The following is a 23,090-nucleotide window of genomic DNA, read 5'->3' on the forward strand; positions in this document are numbered from 1 at the left end:
AAATTCTAATAATTTGACATTTCATTGCACAGACCTCCAACCATAACCAAAGGAAATGTAGAACATTATGCGTCAATTAAACAAAAATAAAAACGTATACTGTCTATGGCTCATCAGCGAATCTTCGCGTGTGTGACTCCGTCTCCGTGGAAGATATTTTTATTTCAGTTTTAATTATAGATCTATTTGTTTATACGTTCAGAAGAATATATCGAAGGCGTGCGCGTTAACCAAGACGTTTAGTCAGCGCGATATGAATGCGGAAACATGTGTTCCGACGTGAACATTATGAAGTGATGACACGATCAGAAAGTGCAACAACAAATCCTAAATCCTAATTGCCTGTGATTGGGGCTGTGGGAGAGTTGGTAGTTTGTGATAAAAATACGTGTAAAAGTTAGAAATTGTGTCTGAATGTGGTGGCGGACAGCCCGAGGGCTCTGGCGAGTGACGGACTGAGGTTTTGTGCCGCTTCCGGTCATTTAATGGGGTTGTGAAGTTTTCTGGACTAAAGTCTACCTTGGCATGGCGAATCCGGCGATTGGGGCCTCCTTCGACCAGAATGACATGTCCAGGTACGTGAATACGTGTGGATCTGCTCGCGGACGCCGGGCGGAGCGATCCAACAGGTTATTGGGCTAATTACCGCGAGCAGGTGCCTTTATCTCGTATTCGAAGTCGGATTGCCTTTAATTGGCAGAATTATCTCGTTCGTAAGAATTATATCGTAACTGGGTATCTAAAATAGACTGGAAACTGTAACTGACGAGTCTAGTTTTTTTTTCTTTTTTACGTAAAGTTTCCTGTCTGCTTTGGAAAGGTTTTCGGTACAAATTAAATATTGGCGGCTTGCTTCCGCTAAAAATGTTAAGCATCCTTACCTTAAGAGAAACATCCCTAAAAATTATTTGTTAACATATTTTATCCATTCCATATGACTTCAAGTTTCAAGTTCTTTATTTGCATTCATGTTGTACATAATATGGGTTTTAAATAACATAACAAATGAGTTGTTGCAAACATGAGCCCTGCAAGAGCATAGCATTATGACTTAACCTAACTTATACCTAATACAAATAAAAATGTTAAATTGTTATCTTATTACATCTTAAAACTTATCATTTAAATATTCGTCGACAGTGTAGTAGATTTTGTTTAGTAAGGTTTCTTTTAATTTTCTTATAAATAAATGTTCTTCCTTTATATTTTGTGGTAGTTTATTATATATCTTTATGAACATTGATAAAGGGCCAGACAAATCGAGTTTTAATCGGGAGGGTGGTGGCATTAACGTTGATTTGTTTCTTAGTGTATAAGTTATAGCTGTATATCTTCACGTTTATCTTGTCCAGTAATTTTGATGCCAGTGGATTAGGATGCCTTTCCAGGCGCTTTCTGGATGTTTGCGGACAAATTTGCATATTTCTAAGATAAAAAGGAACTTTGTCTATAGCTCTCTCACTTTAGCCCATTTCTTCCCTTCGGGTGTAGGGCTCCTTAATTTTAGGCCACTCGTCACGGTTCTATGCAACCTGGAGCCACTTCTTCCCCGCGGTCCTTTTGATGTCGTCGTCCCAACGCATATTAGGTCTACGTTAAGGTTGCTCTTCCCCCGTAGTCGCAACTCGAGTTGTTGTTTACTCCATGAGTCGGTCTTTCGTGCTATATGACTACTATTGCTCTACTCATACTAAAACTAAATTCTAATCTTCACCAACTTGCCTTAAACAGACATGACCTTAATAAAAAGCTATTGTTATTACATTCAAAGTCTGCCATCTAAAAATACAGCACTTGAAATATATGGTAGTAATGGCAACCCAAATATATAGGTCTGTAATTGTGTTTAACATTTAACACAGTCAGGCAATCGATTTTATATCTTATTTGCTAGTGATAAGATTCAAAATACAAAGATACTGGCCTACTATAAAAACAGTATGAAAAACCACATTAGAATCACATGATATGACATACTTGCGGAAATTATTCAAGTACATACTTCATCATAACGTCATTTGTGACATCATAGTCATATAAAAAATATCTATGGGGAAAATACATAAAAACCCGCCATATAATACATATATTGCAGCACAGTGTGAAAACCGCGTAAAATCATTGGTTTGTAGGGTAGATCGAGGCAATTTTAGTGCGCTCATAATTAATGTGATTTTTCAAAATTCAACGATTTTTTTGAGCCGATTCACCATGTGGTCCATTTTGGCTCGGTCTACCCTATCTTATTTGACATAGTAACTGAATCACTGTTAACTGAACCGGTTTTACGACCGCCCCAGAAAGAGAAGACAGGTTAATCGCCACCAAATGTAAACAAGTAATAACGTAAACATTGTAAACATTTTGTTTACGCTATACTCCCCTTTGGGATTTAAAGCAGACTGTCGTCAAGGCGAGATTCAATGAGTTTTCTTTTTGGTGATACGTAGGATCACTGCAATTCCTCAACAAATCACATTACTACTACTATCCTATATAAGTATATACTTATACTATAAACCCCATTCCGACCCCCACCCTGTCCAAACGTGCTAAATAATAAAAATATTGATGTCCGACCGAAACATGTTTTTATGCCGAAATCGAAGCTTCGACTTTGGCTCTAGTTTCGGCCGAAACCGAAACTTTTGTAGACTTGTAAATATCCTAAAAAAAATCATAACCGCTTTTATACACATATTGAAACTGCGTCGACCATCCAGTGGCGCCCTCATAAGGGAAATTTGTTTTCTAATAAACCAATTAACTTCTATATACTCTATACTTGTTCCCAACTTTTGGTCTTTATAGTCACATAGTTTATAGTTTCATAGTACGAAGTACCATTTCGTAAGTTTCGGCCCGGCCGGTTTTTTGGCCGAAACCGAAACTACGGCCGAAACACAGTTTTTGGCCGAAACTGGCCAAAACCGAAACCAAATCTTCGGTCGAACACTAAAAAATATACTTGCAGCATTGCCGCGCTGGATGGCAAGCGATATTTGTTGGACTAAGTAGGAGCCCGAACCGGGATCGCACCCTCTATCTAGACGCCGCCCCAAGTCTCTAACCAACTTACTAATTAAACATGCAGATATTACAAAGCTAACGGAATGACACTAAAACACAGAGAAAGTGGTGTGAACAAACTCGCATGTCGAATCCCGTGTATTCCACGCTATTTGTTAGGCTCAACATGCAATGTAATATTACAAGTGCTTTACACTTTCCTTTTTATCGAAAGCAATTATTTGCTGATCGGCGAAAGTGGCGGTTAGTGGTAGAGGTTTACTTAAGGTTAAATTGTGTGATCGTTGCTTGTCGAGAGCTGGAGAGGTGATGGTTTATAGCGAGCCATTATAAGAGTTGAGCCACGATTACGCGTAGCTATTACGCATGTCAAGCTCACGTTACAATAGGGAATATTACGCGAAACTCTGCGTAGGGGGTGTGGTGCAGGGATGTTGCGAACATCCGCATTAGGGCTTGCAAATATTCGAAACTTTCAGATATTCGAATATTCGACTTTTTCTGACGACGTATTCGAATATTCGAATAATTATTCGAATATTATAAAAAATAAGAAAAGGAACGAGAAATCGGTTTATTATCGTTTTATTCAAAAGCTTTTTTCACATATTGCTAAAGCTAAGGATATTTGGCAGAAATCCACTTAATTGACTAGATTTTATCATCCTACTATTTATAAGATGCCCACATTTATAAAAACAAGTAAAACGCCAAAATTAGACGTATTTAATATTTCTAGATAAAACTTATTATAAATGCGTCGTTGCGTGAAATAATATAACTTTAACCATCCAAACACCTAGGTATGTAAGATATTTATTTTAGTAGGTTTTAGTAGGTAGGTGGATTATTCGTCAGCTAGAGGTGCATGGTTAGATTACCAAATTGGGCAGGTTTGGTATGATTAAATTTGAGAATTGCGATAAGTGGCAAGGTTTAGACCAGGGATCGGATACCGGTATTTTTTGTATGGGAACGGAAACGGTATTTTTTCGTTCTTTGCTAATTACTTCATTTCTAATTGGGCAATCTAATAATACGAAGTCGTAACCTAAAAACACAACTGAGTCCTACATTTCGAGTATAAAATAATTCAAAAAATATGGTTATTTCTAGGTTTTTGCAAAAAACCGGTTCCGATCCCTGGTTTAGACTTCAAAAATTCGCTTAACGTACGCTTGTACTGAATAAACAGAACTACCCTTTAACTTAAAACTTTTAAATAACATACTTTTTATTTCGTTTTCTTTTAAATTGAGTTAGGGTTCACTGTATTCACGAAGTCTATCGAGAGAAATACAGTAAAAATATTATTTCCTTCGTATTTGGGTACCTACCGTTCCTCATTCACTGTAAATACCCGTAAAACACACAGAAACTGTAACTACAGCGGATGACATAGATTTTTTTATAGTAATAAAAAATATTCGAATATTCGAAACCTGAGCGGCCGAATATTCGAATATCAAAACAGGTCGAATATTCGACAAATTCGAATATTCGAATATTCGAATTGCAAGCCCTAATCCGCATCCGCATCCGCAACCGCGGAACTTCCGCATTATTTTCAACATCCGCATCTGCATCCGCATCCGCATAAAATCGATGCGGAGCTTATGCGGATGCGGATGTCGAACAAGTCGGTACAGGAACGTCTTAGTGGCGGCGTAAGTGCTAAGTAATTTCGTCATTACCTATAACGAAATCGTCTAGATCCAGAAAAGTCGGCCAAGTTACTGTTTATTAAATATAACGCACCTATATTCTTGCTCAAATACTAAACGTTTCGTTTTTTTTTAATAACAAAATACTAAAAATGGAATATTTGACGTTTTCTAAGTACCTAATCTTGACATCCGCATCCGCATCCGCATCCGCGGATGTGAGCCTTTAAATATCCGCATCCGCATCCGCATCCGCGGATGCCAAAAAATCTGCATCCGCAACATCCCTGGTGTGGTGTAATATATAATTAGTACGTATTTAAGCATTGCATATTAAAAACATGTATCTTGCCATTCTTGCCCAATTAGATTAGAATAAATCATAATCTTCATCGAAAGCTGTTGTTTGATTAACGCCGTCCGTACAGGGGCACCGCTCCCACAATAAGTCACAATCTAAGGGTCTACCGCAAACGAGAGAGTCGAATTTTTGTTATACCATAACCTAACCGCAATTGGACTTTTTTAATAATTCGATTCAAGTTGTATGGATTCCACTTCCAAGACACTTACCCCATAAACACTTTTTGAACAATAGTTTGTTGATACGCTACTACACTTAACCATCTTTAATTGTGTCTAATCACAAAGGTCGAGAACGTTTAAAGAACCGCTAATCATTTCAGCCTTGGATATAAACAATCGGTTCAACGGATTTTCTACGAAAAATACACAGAAACTGGCCACTAACACCTGAACATCAGGTCTCTTGACTCTTGATTACCACCAATTTTAGAAAAGCGAGCTTATATGCCTTAAGGAAAAGGCAGGCTAAATTACTCTGGATTGCCCAATGACAATGACTATATGATTTCTATTCCCTTATTCATAAAACTTAGCAACATCCTAAAAAACCGGCCAAGTGCGAGTCGGACTCGCGCACGGAGGGTTCCGCACCATCAACAAAAAATAGAGCAAAATAAGCAAAAAAACGGTCACCCATCCAAGTACTGACCCCGCCCGACGTTGCTTAACTTCGGTCAAAAATCACGTTTGTTGTATGGGAATGGGAGCCCCACTTAAATCTTTATTTTATTCTGTTTTTAGTATTTGTTGTTATAGCGGCAACAGAAATACATCATGTGTGAAAATTTCAACAGTCTAGCTATCACGGTTCGTGAGATACAGCCTGGTGACAGACGGACGGACGGACGGACGGACAGCGGAGTCTTAGGGTCCCGTTTTTACCCTTTGGGTACGGAACCCTAAAAACTGTAAAATTCTGTCCGTTTCTAACAAACAAACAAACGATTTATCAACTGTTTGTTAGATTTGACTATGTATAACGCCATAAGAGAGACCCCACACTAGCGTCTTCCGTCAGCGTCTAGTCAATGGCTGCTGCTCGACGTAGCGTTGTCGCAGAGACGCCAATTTCCATAGCGCTGACTAGACGCTGACGCTCAAAAGCCGCTATTGTGGGGTAGCCCTAAGACTGTAAAACTTACACTGATTGTCTTGTTGCAGCTGGTACTTCGGCGGGCTGTCCCGACCGGAGGCCACTAGACTATTGCTCAGCGAGACAGAAAGCGGGGTCTTCCTGGTCAGGGACTCCAGGACGATACACGGCGACTACGTGCTGTGCGTCAGGTTAGTGAGCAACATAATTGAAGGCAGGGTCGCCATGTAACGTGGCAGTGAATGTCCTCTATCTAGCACAGGTGGTATTTCGGCGGTCCCGGCCGGAGGCCACTCTATTATTGCTCAGCGAGACAGAAATCGGGGTCTTCCTGGTCAGGTACTCTAGAACGATACACGGCGACTACGTGCTGTGCGTGAGGTAATTACTAATTTACTATTACTAATTAATGAAAGAGAAAAGAGGGAAAATCCTCTGCCTAGCACATCACACCGAGCGTGTTAGGAGCCCATGATAGACGGGTCACTAGTTGATACTAGTGACCGAGAAAACCCCGCTTTCTGATCAAAGCGGGGTTTTCCTGGTCAGGGACTCAACGACGATACACGGCGACTACGTGCTGTGCGTCAGGTTAGTGAGCAACATATTTGAAGGCAGGGTCGCCATGTAACGTGGCAGTAAATGTCATCTATCTAGCATAGCTGGTATTTCGGCGGTCCCGACCGGAGGCCACTTGACTATTACTCAGCAAGACAGAAAGCGGGGTCTTCCTGGTCAGAAGTCTGTCACGGTTTGGATTTTTTTTTTCAGTGACGTAATATGAAAATAGTCTAACAGTCACAATCAGAATGTTAGCAACCCAATGTGCATTGCATCATTTGCATCGCTACTTTAAAAAAAATCCAGTATGACGTACGATGTCGAGGAAAACACAATACCGATTCGCAATAATTAAAAACATAATGTATATCATAAATGTAATTTATATTTCCTTATTCATACGAATATGACTTTTACAAATTGAACAAAGTGCTAACATTGATGAGTATTATGTAGTTTAGTTGCCTGTTAAAAGGAAAGTATACAGTCATCGATAAAAACTTGTAACATACGCCGACGTCGCCGATGTTAATTTAACTTCGTTAATATGGGGTAATTTTGAAACACCTCTGGTGTTGTAGGCGTTCATAGGCTACGGTGACTGCTATCCATCAGGCGGCCCGTATGCTTGTTTGGCACCTATGTGGTATTAAAAAAAAGACACTGATATCTACTAAACCAAAAGCACTTCATACTTTAGCAACACTTACGCTACTTCAATGCTTACGAATGCATCTTGCTTATTACCTATTGCTACAGCATTTCTGCTTCTAGTTTGGTAGATATGTACTTGTTTTTTTAAAGTTATGCCAACACACCTTATCGAAGATGTCATTTTTGTCAGGTATTTTTTTATTAGATCTTACTTCTTCCTCCACAGAGAGGACGACCGCGTCTCCCACTACATAATAAACCGCGTCGTCTCCGGCGACGGTTCGACGCGGTTCCGCATCGGGGACCAGCTGTTCGCGGACATGCCGGCGCTGCTGTCGTTCTACCGTCTCCACTACCTGGACACCACGCCGCTGGTGCGGCCGCTGCCGCAGGCCAGCGTCAAGGCGCCGCCGCAGCAGCACCAGGTGCTCGAGGTCGTGGTGGCGCGGTTCGACTTCGTTGGCAACGTGAGTGCTTTTTTTTATTACACTTTATAGCGGCTTCGCACGGGTTACACTTTACAAATTACACACCTAAACCTTCCCCAAGAATCACTCTATAGTTAGGTGAGAATCCGTTCAGTAGTTTTCGAGTTTATCGCGAACAAACATACACACAAACGCCCACTACATAATAAACCGCGTCGTCTCCGGCGACGGTCCGACGCGCTTCCGCATCGGGGACCAGCTGTTAGCGGACATGCCGGCGCTGCTGTCGTTCTACCATCTCCACTACCTGGACTGCAAACAGGTAGAAACATACAGGAACAAATACCTAGGAACTCCGAGCACACTAAAAGAGGCAGTCAGCAACCTGAAAACACTGCTAGGTTTCATGGAGGAGCTGGGGTGGTTAGAGTAGCGCCACCTCGTTTCACGCAAAATAGGCACAATGGTTGTCGATTTGCGGAAAATACCCAGAAACACTAACTAACTAACTAACCTGGACACCACGCCGCTGGTGCGGCCGCTGCCACAGGCCAGCGTCAAGGCGCCGCCGCAGCAGCACCAGGTGCTGGAGGTCGTGGTGGCGCGGTTCGACTTCGTTGGCAACGTGAGTGCTTTTTTTAGTACACTTTATAGCGACGCGCCCCGGCTTTGCACGGGTTACACTTTACAAATTACACACCTAAACCTTCCCAAAGAATCACTCTATAGTTAGGTGAAAACCGCATGAAAATCCGTTGCGTAGTTTTAAAGATCTAAGCATACATTGGGACAGACTGCGGGAAGCGACTTTGTTTTATACTATGTAGTGATTTAGCGGCCCGCTCCGGCTTCGCACGGGTTACACTTTACAAATTACACACCTAAACCTTCCCCAAGAATCACTCTATAGTTAGGTGAAAACCGCATGAGAATCCGTTCAGCAGTTTTCGAGTTTATCGCGAACAAACATACACACAAACGCCCACTACATAATAAACCGCGTCGTCTCCGCCGACGGTCCGACGCGGTTCCGCTTCGCACGGGTTAACAAATTATACATAAACCTTCCTCTTGAATCACTCTATCTATTTAAAAAAACGCATCAAAATTCGTTGCGTAGTTTTAAATATCTAAGCATACATAGGAATAGGGGCAGACTGCGGGAAGCGACTTTGTTTTATACTATGTAGTGATTTAGTGGCCCGCTCCGGCTTCGCACGGGTTACACATTACAAATTATACACTTAAGAGCCAACAGGAGTGGTCATTTCTCCATACAAACGTAGTCGACTGTTTCCTCCGTGGGTTTTGAAGCTAGAGCAATGATTTTTTCAACACAGATTAATATTGTCAATATCTGTGTCGGACCGTTTTGCTTTTTTTGATATTTTTGTTTTTTAAGGCGCTAGAGCCCTTCAAAAATTGCCAAAATGGCCTAATTGACTATGCTGCAATGGGAGGCGTGCTATTCAAAACTGATATCAATTAGTCAAAAAAGCAAAACGGTCCAACACAGATAATGTCATAATCATTTAGATTTCCAAATTTGGTTACGATTGGTTAAGTTTTGGAGGAGGAAACAGTCGAGTACGAAACCTCGATTTTTGAGATTTTTACGCACGATTTTTCGCCTTGTCCTTATCGCACTAGTTTTAGGAGCCGCTTCCGTTAGCGAGCCGGGTATATTTACCTAAAATATTTAAATCTTAGCTCCTGTTGGCTCTTAAACCTTCCTCAAGAATCACTCTATAGATAGGTGAAAACCACATGAGAATCCGTTCAGTAGTTTTCGAGTTTATCGCGAACATCGCGTCACGCGGCGGGTGACTTTGTCCCTTTGTCCTTAGTGTCCTAAATGTATGAGGTTTTAATAGTACATTATTGTCGAGGTTCGGAAGTAGCTACTTGTAGGCTGAGGATTCGTTTTAAACGGACGACCTTGGGAGTCCGTTTAATTGAATCCGAAGCCAGCAAGTAGCCTTCCAGCCGAGTCATATATAGTGCTTTTCTCAAAAATGGTGCAAGAAATAGAAATATTTTACAGAACTTACAGAAGCAACGTTCTAATTTTCCATTAATTTTCACAGAAAAAAGTACAACCATTAAAAAAATTAGCTTGCCGCCTTTAAAAAAAAAAGAAGTGTATTTTTCTGCTGAAAATACGCCAAACTATTTGAGACACCTAAATAGTCGCGGTACCAACATTAAGCCTGTAACAGACTATCGCACCGCACCGCGACCTTGGAGCGTCGCACCCATAAGTGAGAGTGAGAAAGAGATATCTGTTTCTCGCTCTCACTTATGGGTGCGACGCTCCAAGGTCGCGGTGCGGTGCGATAGTCTGTTATAGGCTTTATAATAATAAGTACTGATCATCTGTTTGGCTGTTTAAGGGACCTATGCCTTCATTTGATATGGCCATTTGAAGTTTTAAAAAGTTTGGAACTCGTTAAATAATGGAATTTGTATGCGACATTGCAGTCCCGAAATCGAGACTGCAATGTTTTTAACTTTTTAATTTTTTGAATGACCATAAACTACGCACTTCGTGACCTATTTTTTAACCGGCAACGTCGACTTTGCCGTCCATTATTAAGAAAAAGGATATTGTGTATCGGTTTCTGTTCAAGACTATCCCACCCAAATTTGACGATTTTTAGGGTTCCGTAGCCAAATGGCAAAAAACGGAACCCTTATAGATTCGTCATGTCTGTCTGTCCGTCTGTCTGTCCGTCCGTATGTCACAGCCACTTTTCTCCGAAACTATAAGAACTATACTGTTGAAACTTGGTAAGTAGATTTATTCTGTAAACCGCATTAAGATTTTCACACAAAAATAGAAAAAAAAAACAATAAGTTTTTGGGGTTCCCCATACTTCGAACTGAAACTCAAAAATTTTTTTTTTCATCAAACCCAAACGTGTGGGGTATCTATGGATAGGTCTTCAAAAATGATATTGAGGTTTCTAATATCATTTTTTTCTAAACTGAATAGTTTGCGCGAGAGACACTTCCAAAGTGGTAAAATGTGTGTCCCCCCCCCCCTGTAACTTCTAAAATAAGAGAATGATAAAACTAAAAAAAATATATGATGTACATTACCATGTAAACTTCCACCGAAAATTGGTTTGAACGAGATCTAGTAAGTAGTTTTTTTTTATACGTCATAAATCGCCTAAATACGGAACCCTTCATGGGCGAGTCCGACTCGCACTTGGCCGCTTTTTTTGTCATCGAAAAACCGAAAATTTTCAAGTCAACCACAAGAGCACAGATTATATAATAGTTCTACAAGGGTATGTTCTCGTTCCACAGTGTGACGTATGTTTTAAAGATGACATGTATAGTCGCCATCAGATACATTATAGCGGCCGAGGTGCTCAAAAATATCTGAACGTGCAGTTCAAAATGTCTGAACATTTGATTATTTAATATCAAATATCTCAGATATTTGATATTAATCAGATGTTTATCTGATATTTAATATTCCGAAAACTATATGGCCTAATAACTATTATTACACTCCCGGAATGTTGCTGACTAGTGACTAACACTAATCATTTTCCTCCCGTGGGCCGAAAATAAACAAACACGTGCGACTTCCTCCACCATCTGTTACGATCTAATGACCTGGAAAACTTTCTGTTCGATGAGAAGTTTAGTACAAATGTACCGGAATTATGATCATTGATCAGACACCCATCATGTTTGCAGACAAATCAATGCAAAAATAAAATCGGTTTAACCGATCTCGTTTGAGTGGTTTTTCCGTAAAAAGTTGACACCGGGAGACCGAGCTTTGCTTCCAGGGATAAGATAAGACCTAGCTAGATCGATTTTTCGCCCCCGAAAACCCCCATATAAATAAATATCATCGAAATCCGTTAGAGCTGTTTCCGAGATCTATATACAAGAATTGCTCGTTTAAAGTTATAAAATTACATAAATTACCCTTCAACATAATTTTATGTGTAAGGTTTACCATAGATTATCTAGCTACACTTTCCCTATATGGGCTATATTATTATGTATAATATTTCCTGGAGTGTATCGAGTAGGTTTCCATAATTATGATAATGTGTTTTTACTATACGTGTCGGGGATTCCCATATAATTAGATAATTAAAATGTATGTGTAATATATAATTCCCGGGGTTTAGGTTTTAATTGCATAGAAGGTATAGCGTATATTTGTTACGTAAAAATGAAATGAAACACAGTTATGTTGGTTATGTTGGGATTGGGAGTTCGGTAAATACCCATTAGCACGAAAAATATATATGACAAATCTGCGAAGCTGTAATCTTTAAAAAAAAAACAAAAGTTGTAATTTAAGCGAAGGTGGCCTAGCGGTAAGAGGCGTAAGAGCGTGCGACTTGCAATCCGGAGGGCACGGGTTCAAACCCCGGCTCGTACCAATGAGTTTTTTGGACCTTATGTACGAAATATCATTTGATATTTACCAGTCGCTTTTCGATGAAGGAAAACATCGTGAGGAAACCGGACTAATCCCAATAAGGGCCTAGTTTACCCTCTGGGTTGGAAGGTCAGATGGCACTGTCGCTTTCGTAAAAACTAGTGCCCACGCCAATTCCTGGGATTAGTTGCCAAGCTGACCCCAGGCTCCCATGAGCCGTGGCAAAATGCCGTGACAACGCGAGGAAGATGAGTTCTGAATCTTGTAAATTTATAATTTTTACGTCATTTTTACGCTACGCGAGGAGAAAATCTCACTTCCTGGCCAAGGCAAGACGTAAAACATTAGACAAACCACGGGCGGTAATTCGTAAAGCCCCACATCGCATATTTATACCTGCGATCTAGTCTAGAGCATTCACGAATTCGCCTCCCTAGGTATGTAATGAACTATTGTTTGTTTGAAAGAAGAAATTCATTTTTGTTACGTATTTCTAACCATAATTGTACGATAAACATTATTTCGTTCCTTTATTTTAACAAAATTTTACAGTTTCTACAAAAAGACTCGAGAAAACTCGAGAATTTGGGCTCGAGATTTCTCGAAACTTGAGAAATAAAATGGGTCGAGATATCAGAAAGCGTAGTTCTGAAATAAAACTTGTTTTGTTCAGGACCCAGACGACTTACCCTTTAGACGCGGTGAGCGTCTCATGGTCATCAATCGTGACGAGGAGCAGTGGTGGACGGCGCGCAACAACCAGGGCAGGACTGGGTCCATCCCCGTACCGTATGTGCAAAGGGTATGTTATATCTTGTTCAGCTCTAACTCCAGGGAACTGGGCTGAATGAACGCGACACGCGATCGACAGCCCGCCTGCTTCCGGCCGGGCGTCCCTACACTACATCTAATGAAATGAAATATATTTATTTGTAAAGAAATGGGTATACATAAATGATCTTATTCTATAGTCAGTGTCTCCATTTTCAGCCTATTACAGACATACAAATTAAATAACCTTACAACTATATTTACAGAACTTATTATATCTATATTTACATTATTGCTTCATTGCGAAATGGCAAAGTGTTCCGAATTGCTGTAGTACATTTTTTTTTTACATCTACATCTACATGTTATATCTAACATTTTGGACAATCTGAGAGCTGCCAAGTTTCTTACTAGTATATAGGGAGTATTACTGCACTGTTTTGCCGCCAGAGTGCAGCACTAGCGCCTTTAGTAAACCATAGAATAACTGATACATACTGTACCTTAAACTGTTTTTACAAGTTTTCACAGAAAATCAAATATGACATTGATACATCAAGGCGGTTTGTTTACAAAGGGCCTACCGCGAAACGCGAAATCGAAACTCGGCTAACTGCCTCTTTATCGCTCGAATATAATGACTGCACGAGTGATAGAGGTTAGATAACAAAATTTCGACTTTCTCGTTTGCCCTTAGATTGTGACTTATTGTGGGAGTGGCGCCCCCTACGCAGAGTTTCGGGTGATAATCCCTAAATCCCTATTGACAAGACACGACAACTTTCTGCGTCACAAATAGGGACATTTTTAGGGTTCCGTACCCAAAGGGTAAAAACGGGACCCTATTACTAAGACTCCGCTGTCCGTCCGTCCGTCTGTCTGTCACCAGGCTGTATCTCACGAACCGTGATAGCTAGACAGTTGAAATTTTCACAGATGATGTATTTCTGTTGCCGCTATAACAACAAATACTAAAAACGGAATAAAATAAAGATTTAAGTGGAGCTCCCATACAACAAACGCGATTTTTGACCGAAGTTAAGCAACGTTGGGCGGGGTCAGTACTTGGATGGGTGACCGTTTTTTTGCTTGTTTTGCTCTATTTTTTGTTGATGGTGCTGAACCCTCCGTGCGCGAGTCCGACTCGCACTTGGCCGGTTTTTATTTGCTTTAAAACAATGCCACTTGGCTCGACTTACGCTCTTCAACTCTTTTCGGCAGTGATTTGTTGACGGTTTATTCTCTTGAGTATGAAGCGAACTTTGAGCTATGCAGTGTTTGAAATCTGATTGCAGTGATTAAAATAAATATTGAATGTAGTAAATATATTAAAAAACGGGTCACTCACGTATTTTAAGTCGAAAAACGCTCGACATGTTTCACTTCGTACCGAGAAGTGTCATCAGGAGCTTGCGTTTACGCCGGTCCGTCACCGTAAACGCAAGCTCCTGATGACACTTCTCGGTACGAAGTGAAACATGTCGAGCGTTTTTCGACTTAAAATACGTGAGTGACCCGTTTTTAATATATTTACTATGTCTTTGTCTCACGGAAGTTTTGTTATTAAAATATTGAATGTGTTTTGTAGAATTTGGAGGCGTCGGGAGCTCCCATAGTGACGGAGGGTCTGACCCAGCTGGGCGACCCGCCCAGTCCGCCCACCAACAACAGGAACCCTCAGCGGACCAACATGCAGGTATGATGGGAGTACATGCCTAAATAGGGATTGCAATCCGGTCTGGTTTTGAATCCGGCCGGATCCGGCCGGATTTTGGCCTCAATCCGGCGATCCGGCCGGATTGGTATTGCGGATAAAAAATTCATCAAGTCACGTATTTTATTATGTTTTTTTAATGTTATATGCGAAGTTAAGGATACTTTTTAATGGATTAATAAAACGGCTGTTTTAAGTTTCAAAAATTAACGTTTTTATTACTTAACCACTAAGTCTTATTACAATAATCAGTGTCACAAATTAAAATCTTCTTGTTCTCTTAAAATATCTATAGCCCAACCCGCATTTCCCTCAAAAAGGTGCTTTTAATTCAACCATTTTAGTTTGAGCAAATAAAATCAATGAACGTGCATACCTATAAAATGTCATTCAATAGAAATTGCTAACTATGTAAACAAACCGCCATACTAAAATTGACACTGAATGTCAAATTACTAGTAAGTTTTGTTTACATAGTTCGCAAGTTCTATTGAATGACACTTTACAAGTATACATTAAAACATTTATTCACAAAATATTTTCCAGCTTTATTTAGTAGCATAACAAGTTAACATCATTTTAAATAAACATTATAGGACATATTTACACAAATTGACTAAGCCCCACGGTAAGCTCAAGAAAGCTTGTGTTGTGGGTACTCAGACAACGATATATATAATATACAAAACTCAAATACATAGAAACCAACCATGACTCAGGAACAAATATCTGTGCTCATTACACAAATATGCCCTTACCGGGATTCGAACCCAAGACCGCGGCTTCACAGGCAGGGTCACTACCAACTAGGCCAGACCGGTCGTCAAAAGTCAACAATTCAACATATATTCCTCTGATTACTTTTAATTCGACAAAACATTTAACTTAACTGCTGAAGTGCTGAATGAAGTTTTGTAATTAAATATTTATTCATTATATTATTTTAAATGCAGGTATCACTTTATTATAACTGGGTTATAATGGTTTATACAAAATAAAACGAAACAACACGTACATTTAATTACAATGTAACAACACAATTAATTGAATATATGTAAAACAATTCAGTACTTACGGTGCACGGGAATCTCAACACTACGACGACACATATTTCGTCGGCTTGAAGACTAGCGTCAACTAACAAACAAGTTGTTGTGTTGCTGTTTGCGAGCGAGAAAATAGAACGGCAACGTCACAGCCGCACCGCATAATTATATCGCGCGCGTCGAGCGACGTTCGAATATTGGCTAGAACTTTTAAATTTTAGCGTTATTTTAATATCTTTGTTTCATTTTACCGGATCCGAGACTGGATCCGGTGAATTTTGCCGGATCCGGTAGCTTGAATAATGTGCCGGATCCGGCCGGATTACCGGATCCGCCGGACCGGATTGCAATCCCTATGCCTAAAGTATCATTCTATGGAACTTCCTAACTATGTAAACAAAAGTCACTAGTTAATTCTTCATTCAGATACCATTTCAACGTGGCGGTTTGTGATATATAGTGTGTCAAAGGTCTGTTTGATTTCAAACATAGACAGAGAATCGTACTATCTTTCTCTTACACTAGTACTAGCACCCAAAAGAAAAGGATGAGTATAGTTTTTTTTTTGTTTTTATTTACTGTTTTGATTGACCCAGACCCAGATTGATTGAGATTTACTGTGTTGATTTGGTTGACCCAGTATAGTTAGCAATTTCTATAATGACACTTTAGATATATGTAGTAGGGAAAAAAACGATCCATATATATTACACTGGTAAAATGTTGTCGAGAAGAAACAACGAAAAATAAATTAATAAAATATCATTTACTCTTAGAATTTCGTAAACATACAGTTTTAAAGATTGAGGATGGTTTTGGTATCTATCTTGGAACTCATGAATTTATAGAATTTAAATTCTTATAACAATTTTTTTTGTGCAATTTACAAGTTATGAACTGCGAACTAAGCTACCAAAATAGCTATTATTTTGGTGATTAACCGTTCCTCAGTCGACGGAGCGGCAGCTGACGTTCACGATGCCTTATGATTTTGCCAAGTATAACGTTGTTAAACTAACGTGTGTTTCAGCGCATCCTGCCGGCCCTGGCGCGCGTGCGGCAGACGCGCGTGCCCAACGCGTACGACCGCACCGCGCTGCGTCTCGAAGAGGGAGACATCGTAAGGGTAAGTCATCGGGGTCCCTTTTTAGGGTTCCGTAGCCAAATGGCAAAAAACCCTTATAGATTCGTCATGTCTGTCTGTCTGTCTGTCTGTCCGTCTGTCCGTGTATGTCACAGTCACTTTTCTCCGAAACTATAAGAACTATACTGTTGAAACTTGCTAAGTAGATGTATTCTGTGAACCGCATTAAGATTTTCACACAAAAATAGAAAAAAAACAATAAATTTTTGGGGTTCCCTATACTTAGAACTGAAACTCAAAATTTTTTTTTTCATCAAACCTATACGTGTGGGGTATCTATGGATAGGTCTTCAAAAATGATATTGAGGTTTCTAATATCATTTTTTTCTAAACTGAATAGTTTGCGCGAGAGACACTTCCAAAGTGGTAAAATGTGTGTCCCCCCCCTGTAACTTCTAAAATAACAGAATGATAAAACTAAAAAAAATATATGATGTACATTACCGTGTAAACTTCCACCGAAAATTGGTTTGAACGAGATCTAGTAAGTAGTTTTTTTTTAATACGTCATAAATCGCCTAAATACGGAACCCTTCATGGGCGAGTCCGACTCGCACTTGGCCGCTTTTCCCAGTTAAAGTTTTAAGTAGAGATGCAACGGATAGTTGTTTGGCCGGATACCGGATGTTCGGCAGATCACCGGCCGAATATTCGGCCGGCGGAACTATACATACATTTCGGTTTCTTAGGTGCGCATTGTGCAGGTTTTGACCTGTTTCATAGTGAACATTCGCGCGGACTCATTTCTAGGTTCGAAATGAGTGCGCGTGGAAGTGAGTAGAATGTTTAAATTGTTTTAAAATTATAAACGAGTACCGGTATCCGGTCGGATATTAAAATAAGGGCCGGATAGGCCGGATTCCGGATAGTAACCGAATATCCGGTGCATCTCTAGTTTTAAACCATAATGTATTGTTTGTCATATTATCATTAGTCATAAAACCGTTAACTTTTCAGGATTTTCGTAAGGTTATCCTATAGATAGGTCAGGTTAGGTTAGGTTTGTTTTATGACAATCCTGGAAAGTGACATTGGAGAGGTCGAATACTCGTACCATCCTAACTAAGGGTGGTATTCCTTCTATCCAATATGTTTGTCCAATGTCTCGCTTCTCTCTCTCTCTCTCTCAAGCAAAATGTGAGACAAAACACACATTGGACAGGTGGAATACACAACATAAGAAACTGCTCACATTTTTGTATGGGTGACGAAATTTTTAATCTAAAATGGGAACTTCCTTCATTACTTGCAAAATTTTCCTGCAAAATTTCGACAATTTTTGAAATTTTTCACAGCTTCCACAGGTACTAGGTATAGGTGAACCAGGATCTATTGAGGGTGCGCCATGTTACGGAAATTTGTTGGTACTAATTTCTAGCAATGGCAACAATTTTAATAATAGACAACATCTACCCTCTATGATAGTTGTGAATATTGACAATGTAAACATTGCTTTGTCTAGTTTCGTGTGAGTTATTATTAGACTGCAATAATCATGCCGAAAGTTTTAGATTTTACAGAGAAAAAAGTTGTAAATAGTGTATATAGTTATTTATTGGAAAAAAACGTGCGGGAGAGAAATTTCTTCCATTAAAAAACATAACATATTAAATGTCACTATAGTCAGGTCGTCACCATTTGGTTGATGTCTTGTAATAATGTTATTTGTAAAATTATCTATATAAATTCTTACTTATAAATCTTGCGTTACTTATTGACTTTACGCTATTCATTTTATCTAAATCGAGTCAGCCATTTAAGCGTAAAAACCGAAGAAATATCCAAACATCAAACTTCGCACTTATTAAAGTTGTCGGACTAAAACAAAAATCATCTGCCAATTTCCATTGTCCCCACTATACAAATTGTTGCTATATAAAATTCAAAACGAGCGCCCTCATGACAATACTCCCAAAGTTCTGGTTTACCTATATGTTGTAATCTCTGAAATGTTCTAATACATATGTTTTATTGGTCAGGTAACCCGTATGAACATAAACGGGCAGTGGGAGGGGGAACTCAACGGCCGGACGGGACACTTCCCCTTCACCTACGTGGAATTCCTCGACGAACCCACCAGCTAAGCAGTGTTTGCAGGCATATGTGTTCAACATACTTACCGAATATTATATAATCAATATCTGGGAGAACTAGCTTTGCTCGGAAAACATATGAAAACTAAAAAATGCGCGTTTTCACAGAGATAAAACCCAGCTAGATCGATTTTTTGCCCCACAAAACTTCCATATAGCAAATTTCATCGAAATCGTTAGAGCCGTTTCCGAGATCCCAAAATATATAATATATATATATATATATATTCATTCAATAGAACTTGCTAACTATGTAAACAAAAGTTACTAGTAAATTGACATTCAATGTCAATTTTAGTATGGCGGTTTGTTTACATAGTTAGCAAGTTCTATTGAATGACACTTTATACAAGAATTGCTCGTTTAAAGGTAAAATTTATGTAACAGCTCACTTGGAGCTATTAATAATTACATCCGGTGGTGAGAGCGTGTGGCAGCCCTACTGGCTTTGTACCGTATGCGGTGTGCGACGCGTAGGTATAAATCCGAGGCTCCGAGGTGACCACATGTAGGCCACATGCGAGCCGTCATTTGGAACCCCCGATCTAGTCGGTATGTCGGCAATAATATATAAACAAACATCAAACATCAACATTTATTCAGCAAATAGGCCACAAGGGCACTTTTACACGTCAACATGGAATTTATACAGCAAAAAAAAAACACATCAACAATTATAAAATACAACTAAGCCGCAAATATAAAATCAAACTAAAGTATTCAGTTAGTATGTTGAAAATATGTTTACAGTGTTTCATGTTTTGGCAAATTCACTGTATTTCTGATTATTGACAGTGGAAACAACCTTCAAACCTTCAAGAAAAGAGCGTACTCTCGTCTTAAAGGCCGGCAACGCGCTTGCAACCCTTCTGGTGTTGCGGGTGTCCATGGGCGGCGGTAATCGCTTACCATCAGGTGATCCGTCTGCTCGTTTGCCTCCTATATCATAAAAAAAAAAAAAACAGCACATTTCCCCCTTATTCATAAACGCGCTGCAAACCTCAATTAGCTAATAATCGTTTGTCCTTATCTGTCATTTTGACTTATGTATTTGTGAGAAAGGGATAAAACATAGTTTAACTAAATCAGGCCCGTCAAGTTTCATGAATAAGGAGGTATGTGTGGTGTCGCTGTAAAAAAGTAAAATGACGTTTTCCATAAAATAGGAAATTCAATACCACAAAAGTAAAACCAGACTGATTTGAAATGGTTGTTTCGTTTCTGACTGAATGGAATGTTAACCCTTTATAAGGCATAGTGTCAGGAATTATGCAAATTTGAACACTATCGCTTTGAAATAAAGTTCAAAATCGTGTGGGAAATGTATTCCCTCTGCCTTATAAAGGCTTAAATGCTCACGTAATCATTATTTTAGATATTCGCCCACCGATCGGGCCTGTGCATGTAATAATTAGTATAATTACATAGATTACGATATAAATCATAGACAAATAAATACTGAAACGCGTAGGTAAAGTAAAGACGATAAGCACGAAGAATTTCGTATATTAATACCTTTTGAACGCCAAACGGCGCATCCATTTGCCGTGCCCACTGACAATTCAACCTCTAGACTGAGCTTAGGCCAATTCTTTCATTAAACCGATGCTGCCAAAAATACGGGGGTGCGGGGGGACGAGGTGAGCGAATCCCGTGCCGTGATTGGTCCGTTCAAAGACACGGACCAATCACGGCACGGGATTGACTCGAAGATGGAGTAATGCTACCGTATGTGTGGCAGAGGGGGTAGCGCGACTATGCTATGTCTAGAGGTTGGATTGTCTGTGGCCGTGCCACTGACGCCACGGGGGTAAAATTTAGTTTTGTGAATAAATAATGCGAGCCATCGATATTAAACTTTCGTGAGACATATTTTAAACTGTTTATACGACAACGGTGTGCACGAGTTGCAGTCGCCGCGAGCACTCGATCCTGAGGAAGGACCCCCGAAGGGCCCGAAACATGTCGCCAATAGCGACTAAAAATTCAAGTGAGTGAAACCGTTGTCGTATAAACAGTTTAAATAATGCCAACCTAAAAGTGGGGTGTTTTTCAGTAGATTTTCATCAAAAAACGATCGACGGCAAATGCCGTCTTTGGCGTCGTTGTCACGATTTTGCGTTGACGTCAATTGCCGTCTGTGGCGTTCAAAAGGTTAATCCGCCTATACCTAAATATCGCACGCGCGTACTTATATAAGGCGTGGCTCACTCCGCGATTTCGTCGCGTCGCTACAAGTACCTACAAGTACATGCGGCCCACACCAATTTTGGTGTCTAGCCATAGTAGTTCCCGCGCACCGCTACGGAACGGATGCCTGCTCGCGCTTGCGCCACCTAGCGGTTATATCTGTCGTACTATACGCGTTTTGTTAGAGAGTGAATCTTCTGTACCTAGTACTATTATTTATTCTGTGGCTATATTCAATGCGCGGTCAGTGCCACTGTGCGAGCGGGACAGCAATATAAGTTTGCGCGTGCGATAGAGATAGAACCAGATGGGTTGGTGTACGAAATTCTTCGTTCTTAGCGTCCTTACTTTGGTGCAAAATATACGCCATATGTTTCGTGGTTCCGTACAAACACCAATACTAACACTTAGTTACCGTAAAATGTATTGAGCCGTACAGCGCCATCTATTTTAGCTGTCAAGTTTGCAGCTACAATACTTTGCACGTGTTTTAGTATTTCTTTGTATATAATAGACGTCATGTTATGTAGAACTATACACAAGACACATATTTTTACATGTCAATATAGGTATGTATGTACAATCGTTTTAACTAAATGTGACGTTATCTATGAAAAGGGACCTTATTGTCGATGGCGCTTACGCCATTATTAAAGATGCTCCGATATAAATATAATGCCGCGCGACGCTGTGCGGCGTAAGCGCCATCGACAATAAGGTCCCTTTTCATGGATAATGCCCCAAATGTAACACGTAAATTTCAAAAGTATTAACGTATTGAACACCAATATTTATTAACATTGAGATTATTGAAACTCATTTGTGTACGTTTTGTCGTAACTAAAACTTTTACTAAAGAACTCGCGCGAGATTCGCTTAGCACGTGAAATATCGCACATTGACTCCTGGTTCCTGTCTCTGTCGCACACTCACTCAATGACACTATGCGAGGGGGACAACGATATAATTACACGCGTGCGATAGGGATAGCAACTGGCTGAGCAGAATGTACAAAATTCGTCGTGGTAAGATTTTTTCGGTATTTTCGAGTTATGGCGTTTTTTTTTAATGTTTGAATCTAAAATTCTAAAAATTTCGATAATCAATGAAAATAATTTGATGTTTTTGCATGTTGTGACATTTTAAATATGGCATTTTCGTCTAACATGCATTTTGAGTTTTATTAATAAGGCCGTATGGTGCACTTTTGTACACGTTATTATTGCATTTTGCGCTTCCCATACCATTTTTTAGGGTTCCGTAGCCAAATGGCAAAAAACGGAACCCTTATAGATTCGTCATGTCTGTCTGTCTGTCTGTCTGTCTGTCCGTCTGTCTGTCCGTCCGTATGTCACAGCCACTTTTCTCCGAAACTATAAGAACTATACTGTTAAAACTTGGTAAGTAGATGTATTCTGTGAACCGCATTAAGATTTTCACACAAAAATAGAAAAAAAAACAATAAATTTTTGGGGTTCCCCATACTTCGAACTGAAACTCAAAAATTTTTTTTTCATCAAACCCATACGTGTGGGGTATCTATGGATAGGTCTTCAAAAATGATATTGAGGTTTCTAATATCATTTTTTTCTAAACTGAATAGTTTGCGCGAGAGACACTTCCAAAGTGGTAAAATGTGTGTCCCTCCCCCCCCCCTGTAACTTCTAAAATAAGAGAATGATAAAACTAAAAAAAATATATGATGTACATTACCATGTAAACTTCCACCGAAAATTGGTTTGAACGAGATCTAGTAAGTAGTTTTTTTTAATACGTCATAAATCGCCTAAATACTGAACCCATCATGGTCGAGTCCGACTCGCACTTGGCCCCTTTTTTTATATACTGAGAAAAGTTGATGACCAAAAATAGTACATTGGTGTAAAGTAAGGATGCTAAGCACCAAGAATGTCGCTCAT

General features: G+C 39.7%; 1 protein-coding gene across 1 annotated transcript; it reads left to right on the forward strand.

Annotated features, from left to right (window-relative positions):
* The first annotated feature begins 65 nt into the window (after positions 1-65).
* On the forward strand, positions 66-19,011 carry LOC134658408 (adapter molecule Crk). The gene is made up of 7 exons (XM_063514092.1): positions 66-575; positions 6,222-6,344; positions 7,595-7,835; positions 12,887-13,015; positions 14,573-14,680; positions 16,775-16,870; positions 18,868-19,011. The coding sequence occupies exons 1-7, from the start codon at positions 526-528 to the stop codon at positions 18,970-18,972; spliced, it is 852 nt and encodes a 283-aa protein (XP_063370162.1). The 5' UTR covers positions 66-525; the 3' UTR covers positions 18,973-19,011.
* The last annotated feature ends 4,079 nt before the right edge of the window (positions 19,012-23,090 follow it).

This window comes from Cydia amplana, chromosome 22 (genome assembly GCF_948474715.1).
Source record: "Cydia amplana chromosome 22, ilCydAmpl1.1, whole genome shotgun sequence".
In the NCBI taxonomy this organism is placed as follows: Eukaryota; Metazoa; Arthropoda; class Insecta; order Lepidoptera; family Tortricidae; genus Cydia; species Cydia amplana.

What these genes read in the sequence shown, in the direction of transcription:
- LOC134658408 (XM_063514092.1), top strand. Translation starts at nt 526, where the DNA reads ATGGCGAATCCGGCGATTGGGGCCTCCTTCGACCAGAATGACATGTCC. An exon ending in GGTTCGACTTCGTTGGCAAC is followed by an intron (nt 7,836 to 12,886) that starts GTGAGTGCTTTT and finishes TGTTTTGTTCAG; the next exon opens with GACCCAGACGACTTACCCTT. An exon ending in CTCAGCGGACCAACATGCAG is followed by an intron (nt 14,681 to 16,774) that starts GTATGATGGGAG and finishes CGTGTGTTTCAG; the next exon opens with CGCATCCTGCCGGCCCTGGC.